At 38.1% G+C, this 12,070-nt stretch overlaps 1 protein-coding gene across 1 annotated transcript in view; it reads left to right on the forward strand.

The window, feature by feature from the left end:
• Positions 1–12,070, forward strand: part of parp8 (poly (ADP-ribose) polymerase family, member 8) — a 115,520-nt gene that overhangs the window by 68,950 nt on the left and 34,500 nt on the right. Inside the window, exon 7 of the mRNA XM_022664905.2 lies at positions 5,015–5,109. Coding sequence (XP_022520626.2) covers positions 5,015–5,109 — 95 coding nt within the window. The remainder of the gene's footprint in view (positions 1–5,014; positions 5,110–12,070) is intronic.

Below are 12,070 nucleotides of genomic sequence, written 5' to 3' on the forward strand. Positions count from 1 at the left end.
ATTTATTCACCCTAAACTATTTATTTTGTGCAGTTTATTTGAATGTTAGTAAGTATATCTAATCACATATAGTGTCCTGTATGTTTTATTATCAAGATTATGAACTACATAAAAAAAAAATCTACAAAAAAGTCCAAGAATGTATTTACAAATTATGAAAAATAAAATTGCCTATGTAATGTACCTTGTATTTGAGCTTGGATCGGTTCCAAAAAATCCAGTATGACCCTACCCGAGCCCATGAACCTTTGTCTGAGCCAGGTTTAAATCTGTAATATTTTTAGAAAGTGGCCTGTAGTTAAAACTCTCCTTTTAACCCTTGTGTGGTGTTCGGGTCTGTGGGACCCGTTTTCATTTTTCATCAAATGATACAAAAAAAATATTTTTTCTAACTCAAACTCATTGGCATTGGCTCATTTTTTGTGAAAAACATATATCAAAACACACACTGTACACCCCCCCAACAAACACACACATTTATATTACATACAGTATGTTTGGCCAAGGGCTAATAAACATTGCTTCATTTGTAAATTTAAAACTAAACAAATTTTCTACTCATATCTTGAGTTTAATTCATTTTCTTTTACACTTTATTAAAAAACTAATAAAAAAAGAGTAGCACTTTTTAAAGAAATGTAACATAAGAAAGGTAAAGGGCAAATATTAACCATGTAAGCTGTTTATATTGCTTGCAATTTAGGTGAAGCAAGCATGTGTAAAGCATTTTAATGTAAAATTGCTTAATTTTGCTGAATTAAATACAAGTAACAAAGTAAACCAGTAACAAAAATATGAACACCACACAAGGGTTAACCACAGTTCTAAGCTTTTTGAATGCCCAAAATTTGAACATTGCAGCACAGAAGAAGCATAGGACTATTATTTAAGAAAATTGTTATTTTTAAGAATGGAACTCCATTATCCATTATACCATCCATCTCCATTATACCATTACCATGGTATAGCTTATATATATAAAATAAAAAATATCCAGTGGATCAAAATTCTTCTTTCTTGTCTAGCCAGAGAATGCATTCTTAGTTAGTACAAATAGCATAGAATTTAAAATACCCTTGAGCTATGATGCTGCCAGAAATATGAGTCAATACTGGTACCAGGATAAAAAGTTACACAGTGCAGACATGCAGACATTAAACAAAAAGTCAATACAGGACATTTTAGTGTGAGTATGAGTGTTCCTTCATCATTTTTATCTCTTATTTTAAAGGGCTGTAGGTATGGATTGTGTTTTAAACATTGCCTTCAGGTAGGAAGGTGCAGGTCCACTGTTTCTCTGTAGGCCAGGTTCAGGGTTTTAAATCTGATGAGGGCAGCTACAGGAAGCCAGTGAGAGAATGCAGCAGAGGAGTGACATGACTGAAGACTCGTCATGCTTCTGCATTCTGGATCAGGTTCAGGGATACACATAGGAACAGCAGCCAGGGGACAGGTGCAGTACTCAAGCGTCAGGATAACAAGACACTGGACTGTACAGATTTTCAGTCACCTGGCAGGTTTGTTTAAGCTGATATGAGAGACCATCGTTCCAATTTAATGTTTAAATCTCTTCTTTAGATTTAGACTATTTTGCTGACTGTGCCTTTAACACTGATATATGAAAATGATTCTAATTAGAACCCATGTATTGAGCCTTATACAAAAGCTGTCTAAACCAGAGACTGTAAAAAAGATGGACGCCATGTCGCCATTCCCATTCACTCAATGTGTTTTGTCCATGTCCAGCTCTGCAAACGTTCCTGCGCTTGCCTTGCGGCTCCTGTAGCTCTTCTCCTATTGGTTGTTGAGATTGTTCACGTCACTATTTGTGTGAGCCAAGTCTCAAGACGTACAATTATATTAAATACAGTTAATTTTATCTGAATTTCAGAACGAGAAAAAGATTGACTTAAACCACCTTACACTGAACGATCGTGATGACACGACTGTAACTCGACTCAAAACTAGCAAGACTCTCATGATTTTATCCTGACACTGGAAATATAACTGTAACAGTGAAATTAATTGAAAATCGTTTGGTGTAAAGTCGAGACTGAAATGAAGCCCTTCTCTCTCTCTGGAGGCTGATGAGTTAATTTGCTGCAGCTGAGGGTCGTTAGGCTGCTCCCTATGAACCGGTTCTGGGGGTGTTTTATTATGTTTCCAGCCTCCACTGCTGTCTGCTGGTAGAATGGTGGAATGGACACTAGAAGGAGCTCACAACTCACAACTCACAGTGCTGTCTGGAGCGAGCGGTGCTTTAATGCAATAATTATTAAATGTTTTCCTTGTGCATGCAGGTATCAGCAGATGCCGATTTTATAGCAAAAATGGCAATAATCGGCACGATTAATCGGCAAGCTGATACAACTGTGGAAAAAATGAAGAGACCACTTCAGTTTCTGAATCAATTTCTCTTAATTTGCTATTTATAAGTATATATTTGAGTAAAAGGAGCATTTATGTTTAATCTATGAACTACTGTAATGAGGGAGCAGACTGGAGGCGGACATAAAAGCGGGAAGACCAACAAGATTTATTAAATAACAAATAAATAAACAAACAAAGAAGGAACTAACGAGAAAATGTGTAAACATAAACAAACAGGGAAAAAACAAGGAACTAAACTAGACAGATAATAACTAAACAGGACTAGGGATATATACAAGGAAGTAGAAATAAACAAGAGATAAACAGAGCGCAAGTAAACCGTGGATAAAACAAACGTAAACGTGGAAAGACAGACAACGGAGGAAGGTGCAAAGACAGACAGCAAACACTGACACAGGAGGACTATTTAACACACATGGGAAGTGGAAACACTTGGGGCTAGGGGGTGGAGCTACAGATTGACACAGGTGGAAAACTACTGACACAGAAACACAGGAGCACAGGTCACGTGGACAGACAGGAAACAGGGCCAGGACGGGACAACTACAGACACAATTGCTCGCAAATTCCAAATAAAAATATTATCATTTAGAGCATTTATATGCAAAAAATGAGAAATGGCTGAAATAAAGGAAAAAGATGCAGAGCTTTCAGATCTCAAATAATAAAAAGAAAACAAGTTTATATTCATATTTAAGTTTTACGGGTTCAGAAATCAACATTTGGTGGAATAATCCTGGTTTTTAATCATAGTTTTCATGCATCTTGGCATCATGTTCTCCTCCACCAGTCTTACACACTGCTTTTGGATAACTTTATTCTTGCACTCCTGGTGCAAAAATTCAAGCAGTTCAGTTTGGTTTGATGGCTTGTTATCATCCATCTTCCTCTTGATTATATTCCAGAGGTTTTAAATTTGGTAAAAGCACAGAAACTCATAATTTTTAACTGGTCTCTTATTTTTTTTTCCAGAGCTGTTTATCAGACGATCAATAATGTCCACCATTCTGAGCAATTTAAAAAGCACTGAAAATGTGGGCCACATTTAAAGTGGAAATAGAAAGTTATGAGTGGAGAGACATTATTAATGTTTTAATCATTACAGGACAGTTCTGTGCTGTATTAACTGAGCCTCTTAATTAAACAGAACAAAACCTGAATGTTTGACATTCTGCAGGAGAATTACTGCAAGAGATAAATCCCTCATTCTTCAGAAAGCACTGTATCTGTGCTTGTGCCTTGTGGACTATTGTTTGGAAGGGGAACGTGTTCAGTATTCATCAGGAGTCCAACTAGTTTTTGCTTTCTCAGTCGTTTTTAGTTCATGCGCAGAGCTTACTTTACATTTATATATTCAAACCGTTTCAGAGAATCGGCTTTTAATAAGACATTCAATTCAGCTGGACACTGAGAATGTAATAACTATAATATAAATAATAATAAGTGTTTCAGCATTCGCTCAGTTTTGATTCTTGGAGTTGTGTTCTTCTAACTGTTGAAAACATCTGATTATATTGTTTTTATTCAACAGTAAATTTGTAAGAACTCCAGTTATTCATTCACTGCTTGATATATAATGTCTGTACAAAAAAAAAAATCATGACTTTTATGATTTATCAACACATTCATAACACAATACAATGCAGTCATAATGCTGTATAGACATGGCTATACATATCTGTAAAATAGCATAACACATCATAGCAGTAGTTAGTATACTATAATATGTGACTAACAAATAGCTTGTTGTAATAGCTTAAAGTCACTCCTAGACTTTCATCATGGGAATGGATTATTATTAATTAATAATTAATTATCTTAGTTAAATATATAATTTATATAGGCTTTTATAAAAACAGCTTGTGATGCAGTAAAATCACAAAATGAACCGCCATCAAACCAAGAAGAACTGCTTGAATTTTTGCACCAGGAGTAAAGGCATAAAATGATCCAAAAGCAGTGTGTAAGACTGGTGGAGGAGAACATGCAAAGATGCATGAAAACTGTAATTAAAAACCAGAGTTATTCCACCAAATATTAATTTCTGAACTCATATTCATAAAGTTTTAAGACTTCAGAAATCAATATTTGGTGGAATAATCCTGTTTTTGCATGCATCTTGGCCTGTTCTCCTCCTCTAGTCTTACACACTGCTTTTGGGTAACTTTATGCCTTTACTCTTGGTGGTCTTGATTATATTCCAGAGGTTTTCAATTTGGAAAATCAAAGAAACTCATCATTTCTAAGTGGTTTCTTTTTTTTTCAGAGCTGTATACTTATACATACAAATATAAAGAATACTGATGGATCTTAATGGGAATTTTAAACATATTCTCCATAATTTCTTTCTGCTCCTTAAATAAAAACAGTTTTCTTGATCCCACTGTGGTAGTAAAAAAAACGTCCTCAAGATATTGAATTATTTCAAGACATATTCTGTGACTCAATCTATGGTCTGAACATGTTGGTTCTTACTTCTGGCAGCTTCTAGTCCCCAGGTTTCTTGGCTAAAGCTGAATAAATGCTCTGCTGCCTCTGTGCATTAACATCTCTGACTTGGCATCTGCCCCCTAACCTCTGTGTTTGTGTGTGTGTGTGTGGGTGTGTGGTTTGGCTCTGATAGGTGAATTATGATGGCGAGCTTCACAAACACCCCCAGCTGGAGGCTGACCTGGCAGCCGTGAGGGACTTATACGGCCATCATGCAGTATCGCTCAGGTACGAGGCCATTCTCTTCAGCCAAACTGTGGAACGTTTCCTTCATTAAAAGAAACATACTTTTCAACATTTCAACCCAAGCTTTCTCAATCTTTATTAAATGTTTGATTACCACAAGCTGTAATTTTAATGTGTTTCCCTGTGGTTTAAAATAACGGAAAAACCTGTTGATTTTAACACACATTTATAATTAGTGTATATTGTATGTAGGGGACCAGTCACAATTTGGACACATCTTATATTCAGTGTTTTTTCAGTATTTTAAAATGTTCTGCATTGGAGATTAATACTAATGTCATCCAAACTGTGCAGAAAAACAAGCCAGAATATGTTTATATATTTTAGATTCTTCAAAGTAGCACCTCTTCCTTAGATGCCAGCTTTGCACATCTTGGCTGGATTTTCTCAGTCAGTTTTATGAGGTAGAGTCACCAGGAATGATCAGCTATCAGTTAACAGCTGTGCTGAACTCGTCAAGAGTTATTTACTTTAATATCTTGTCTCTTAAAGTGTTTGAGATCATCAGTTGTAAAGTTGTGAAGAGGTAGAGTTACAGGTATACAGTGAATAGCTCTATGTAAGTAATGTTCTGATTTATGTTATGTAAAGAACTACTCAACTAAGCGAAGAAAAAAATGATTTAAGAAATGAAGGTCAGTCAATCTAAAAAAAAAAATTAGAACTTTAAGAGTATCCTCAAGTGCAGTTACAAAGACCATCAAAACATTATGAGGAAACTGGCTCTCATCAGGACAGTTCCAGGAAAGGAAGACCAGGAGTTACCTTTCACTATGTCTCTGTGCTTTGTGTTTATTTTTCTGGGACATTGGAATATTTCTGGGATATGGCATGTGACTTGCTGGGGTTTTGAAGTCACATTAAAAAAGCAGGAGAATCATGGTAGTTTCTTGAGAGGTGGGATGTCTGCAACTCTCTCAATGCTGGCAGCATTGTGTGATATGATCCGATTATCCTTAATAGTAAATGTGTGAAGAATCTCCCCCAACATGCAGCCTCAAAAGGGTAGAGAGTACTGGAAGGCAGTACAGTGCTGTCTATAAAAATGCTATGAACAGTTAAAGCACAAGAACCACAGGTTAAAAAAAAATCCATTTCTTCCAATTTACACAGCCAATTACCCAACCCACTTATTAGAACTCCCCCTATCACTAGTGATGCCCCAACACAAGGAGGGTGAAGACTAACACATGCCTCCTCAGATACATGTAAAGTCAGGCTCCGCCTCTTTTTGAACATTACCGAGTAAAATCACAGTGCACTCTGAGGAAAGCGCAGCGACTCGGTTCCGATACATCAGCTCACAGACGCCTTGTGCTGATCAACATCACCCTTTGGAGTGATGTGGGGAAAGAGCGTGGCCATTTGTGCTCTCTCAGGGCTCCGGCAGCTGATGGCAAGCTGCATGACCAGGATTCGAACTGACAATCTCCTGAACATAGTGGCAGCGCCTTAGTCCGCTCGACCCTTCAGAGCCCCTGGCTCTAAACTTTTTTGTTAAATTCTATGACGTTCCTTTCTGTACATGCTGAGTTTAAGCACTGACAGCCCTTGGGATTTAGCTTCCAAATCTGCCCCCGCCACTCCCCAGTACCATTTTCACACTTCAGGTTGCCAGGTTTAGACAACAGCATGTAAACAGTGTGCTGAAACCATAGAAATGGGTGAGCTGGCTATTTTTATGCTGAACTGGTAATCACTGAGCTTCAATAAGGTTCTCTAACCATAGCTAGGTAATTAAACACCACCACTAACATTGTAGACATGGGGAAACTATATATTCACCGATTAGCTACAGAGTAAGACTCGTTGTCAGTCAAGCAACCCGCGTGAGTTTTGTGTCTGGGGAGAAGTGGGTGGGGCAGTAAACTTTATCCAGTGTTTTGGAAATTGGATTCTTGTAGCCATTTACCTCACTCACTGGCATTTATCACTAATTGTTTCTTTAATTTGTAAGTTAACAAAATATGCATAAAATGTGGCATGTAAAAGGTGAAAAGAAAAATTTGAAAGCTATAAAATAAATCATTATGTAATAATACTCTTTACATAACTTTAAGACAAAGCAATTATATTTTTGTATTTTGGGGTTCGTATGATTATGAAAAACCTGGAAAAGTCATGGAATTTGAACTGGTACATTTTGGAGAAATAAAAACACCCATAAAGTTTTAAAAAGTCATACAATTTTTTTTTTTCGTTAATCAACTGAGAAAAGATATTTTGATAAAAAAAAATATTGTTCTCTTTTGTGGGTCCCACTTACTGGAGTTTTAGCTGCTCTATAACTGTAACTTCATGCAGAGAGAAAAATGATAATTTAATCCTGTCTATCTTCATTCAGATAGAAATAAGGCAAAATATGCAGAAATGTTATTCAGCTAGTAAAATGTGTGATTTTTTTTCATACGTTTTTGGTAAGATATTCCTTAATCATCTTTTATATGGATTTTTTTGGTTTTATTGTCCATATCTGTACTGATGTTTTATAGATTGTATGGTCATGAGAGTTTGCCACAAAGGCATGAAAAAGTCATAAAAAAGTTGATTGAGAAATTTATTGTTTAAAAATTTTAACGAACCCTGGTATTTATGTTGTTTTTTTTGTGCTTTTATATTTTTAATTAAAAAGAAAAGCCTTTGTTTGAAAGTTTTCAGCACAAGTAAATCGAATAAATCCTGAAAAAAGTGTAAAAACATATTAACATCATTTTAAGGAAAGTCCTGAAACAGCTTCCTTTGCCAGCTTAAGCGTAGCTCTGGGGCAGCTGCTTAAATATTCAAATCATGCAAAATGAAAAGCTCTAAAACATGTTACTTATCGCTAATGCCTTCAGGGAGCTGCTCACTCAAAAGCCCATTTGTTTATTTAAGTGTGTTAACTCAATCAGCTTTCTTCGCTGGCCCCAGCTGTGTGTGTTGAGCAGTCTGGAATGAGGAAACGATCGTCTGCTGGAGCCGCCGTCATCCTGCCCTGTCACAACCACCTGCCCTTGCTATATGTCACTTAGACAAATGCGCAGGGTCTGTAGATCCTCCTCATGCATTTCCGCACCTAGCCCCCATGGGGTATGATTTATGGGTTATGACGCTCAGAGCTGTGCCCTGCTCCTCCTCCCCGCCAACCTTCTGGCACGGTTGCCCCACTCAAGGTCATGATGGTTATGGTGTTCTTTAGCTATTCTAGCTCCGCTATCTGTCTGTCAGAAGTAATGGGTGATCTGATGTACTGCTATCAGTACAATGCTAGTATTTTTTAAGCATTGTGACACTGATGAGCAAATTGGTGAGTTCCATATGTCATCGACAAGTCGACTCAAGTTACAGCTAATGATCAACAGATCACTGCAATATATGGGAGGAAGTTTACTAACTATGCACTTCTCCAAAATCTGTGCTCAAGTTTTAGGCTTTTGGTGGAAAGTTTTATAGTCAGATATAAAAAAGAATTGTTTTGCTACAATGAAATAACAAAAATACTGTACGTCTGGAAGAGTGAAAGTAAGGCCTTCAATCACCAAGATTATTAAATCACCAGCTATTAAAGATGTATGTCTATGGAACACCACCAGCAAAGTACAAATTAAATAGGTAGGTGTGTATATTTAAAACAGTTCTGTTTACACTAGTTAAAAGTAAAAATCCACCCTAGGGTTTTGTCTCAAAAACGGGGTGGATTTTTATTTTCTGGACCTGGACTACCCACCTCTGTGTCTAACTATAGGTTTACATAGGATCTCCGGTGGATTTTGTGTTTTACAGAGACTCTAAGAGTAGGTCAGTGGCTGAACTGCCCTTAGCAGGGCATTACACATGTTGTATTCATTCATACCAGAGACCACAACTAGACATTTTCAAACGAAGGAAAAAACGATGTAATGTGACCTTGAAGCATGGTGGTGGTAGCATCATGCTCTGGGGTGGTTTTGTCTGATGGAAGCTAAAGAAAGCTGCCCTGACCTGCAAGGTATGTTGACTGACATTCGTGCACATGGCAAATCAGAGTCCTAAATTGGACACATATCTGATTCATGAACATGCATCATGATTGTGAATCATCAGATCAGATTTTATATGACTTTTTATCGGTATGCATGTGCTGACTTACTGCTACCCTCATCAGCCAACCTACAGGAAAGTGTTGTGCCAAATTCTGACTCCCTACCAGAATCTGAATCATCTTTACATGCCTTCTTGTTACACAGCAGTTTAGGTACAACCGATTAAGTATATTAATATTATAAATAATATCTGGGACCCTATTTTAGGGATTTCTAGGTGAACCATCAACTGTGCATCGCACGTGTCCAGCACTTGTTAGCAGAGGAGACTGACCTGCTCGTTCACACTGTGAAGGTGTGCAAGTAGGTCATTTACAGGAACAGCAATGTTATCTTAATTTATATTTGGTTTATTGCTGATGTTGGATAGCTGCGTTTGTCATGCCTGTGTTGCCAAGATAGCAATGAGCATCTGACGGTTGACTGTTGTCTAGGTTGCTTTTAGACACTGGCGCACCTGTGTTGTCTGTTGCCAAGATAGCAATAGGCCATAAATTTACCTGAACACACCTAATTTTGAGACCACAACGCCCATTGGAGTAGATATACTCACAAGCACCGTTGCTGTTTAAAAGATGCAGGTTCAAGGGTTGAAAATAGAATGTTGGCGGGGTGTGAGATAGCAATGAGCATTGCAATGTGCCCTGCGCAGGGTGTAAAGCATAAATATATGAAAGTGCGTAAGTGTCGTGTTTTAGAAACAGATTCGTTTACATTACAGACATAAACATATACAATTTGAGACCAAATCGGATTTTAGCTAAGAATCTGAATTGATTAGTGAGGTTTTTTATGTGAACACAGCCTTAAATCACTAAATGGTGCAATTTATCGTTCATTGACAGATTCTTCACATTAGAGATACAGATACAGATTACTTAACAGGGTTTGGACAATGAAACTGAAACACCTGGTTTTAGACCACAATAATTTATTGTCCTGACGGACAGTTCTGATGGAAACAGGAGAGTTGAGGTGCACACTGAATTCTGCCGTGATTTGAGCAGCTGTGGTTTTATGTTTTTTGGATACAATCCGCGTTAGCACCCGAACATCCCTTTTAGACAGCTTCCTCTTACAGCATCCACAGTTAATCCTTTTGGATGTGGTTGGTCCTTCTTGGTGGTATGCTGACATTACCCTGGATACCGTGGCTCTTGATGCATCACAAAGACTTGCTGTCTTGGTCACAGATGCGCCAGCAAGACGTGCACCAACAAATTGTTCTCTTTTAAACTCTGGTATGTCATCCATAATGTTGTGTGCATTGCAATATTTTGAGCAGAACTGTGCTCTTAACCTGCTAATTGAACCTTCACACTCTGCTCTTACTGGTGCAATGTGCAATTAATGAAGATTGGCCACCAGGCTGCTCCAGTTTAGCCATGAAACCTCCCACACTAAAATGACAGTTGTTTCAGTTTCATTGTCCAACCCCTGTACATTTATGAATGTGAACTGTAAAGAAAGTCAAATCTGAGATAAGCTAAAATTCAGAATTGATTAATAATGAGTATAATGTGAATGTAACTGTAAATTTGCAAAATAAAGAAAAAAACCTGACATACCAAAAGAACGAAAGACTATATTGATAGAGCAAAAACACAGTAGAGATGGAAACGCAGACTCCGCCCCTCCCTCAGCACTGGCCCTCTCAGCTCCACCACTGTGATCTGATTATGATGACATGATGATCCGTGGCTGATTGCTGTCGCGTCAGTTTGACACTGAGAAGCTCTTATGTCCTACAATCAACCGCCACCGAATGCTACTGCGGCGCGGTGATGGGGATTTCATTGCCAGGCTCTACTGGTACCATTGATTTGATTGCAAACCTTTTTGGAGTCGACCTGGTTGTTAGCGCGGCGTATCATAACAGCAGCTGTCCTCACAATCCCGGGGAAAATGTGAGCGCTTGACAACATAAAGCAGAAAGAAACGCGTGCAAGCTGTTGCTAAGAAAATGATTCATCTTGAAAATCTGGCACTCTGAAATCTGCTGTCATTCTGCCTTCGTGATAAAACAGCTCCTAACAGCGAGATCCTTTGAATTCAGGCCTGCAGGCATCCTGATGCACAAATATAGAGTTCAGCGCATAGCTTCAGACACCTCACTGCCTGCTTGCTGTGTGCTTGTTGTGTGTGATTGACCTTTACACCGCAGGCCTGTGTGTCTCCTGTGTGTTGTTGTGTGTTGTGACTGAAGCGAATGCACGGAAACCTGATGTACTTGAATTGTTCCACTCTTTGTCCTCAGGTGACTTCTGTAAGGTGAGGAAATGAAGCACATACCTTTGTGTTGTGTCTTTCTGTAATAATGAGGATGTAATGGAAGATACCTGGAATGAAAAACCTGAGCTGATGCTCATATATTAATTCGCTGACATGCCACGTCATGAAACAATAACTACCGTACTTGTCGCACAATAAGTCGCAGTTAAAATCCTTAGATTTTTCCAAAAATCGACGCTCTACTGAAGTTATACAGCAGTTTCAGTTTAGTTCGCCAGCACCAGGGCTGAAGTAGCATTAGTATTAGCCGTTAACAGCTATTTCCCCGTTCATAGGTGAGTATTATTAGCCTGTAGCCTGCTGCTAACCCCGGCTAGCACTGCTGGAGCAGCATTAGCATTACCCGCTAACCGCAGCGCTAGCTCTTTTGTGGTTCAGAGGTGAGTATATTGGACTGTAGTTTGCGTTTACTATGTTAAAATAACAGACATCCCAAGTTGCAAAAGTTGATTTCAGGGAGGTTACTTTCTGTAAATAAACTGAAGCACTTTACTCACCTAAATAAACAGTTTTCAGTAGAGAAATCTGTGTAGATTAACATCCAGGGCTCGTTTACTTTAAAAGAAAGAAAGTCTTTTTTAATTACGGTT

Source organism: Astyanax mexicanus, chromosome 22, assembly GCF_023375975.1.
Source record: "Astyanax mexicanus isolate ESR-SI-001 chromosome 22, AstMex3_surface, whole genome shotgun sequence".
Lineage (NCBI taxonomy): Eukaryota > Metazoa > Chordata > Actinopteri > Characiformes > Acestrorhamphidae > Astyanax > Astyanax mexicanus.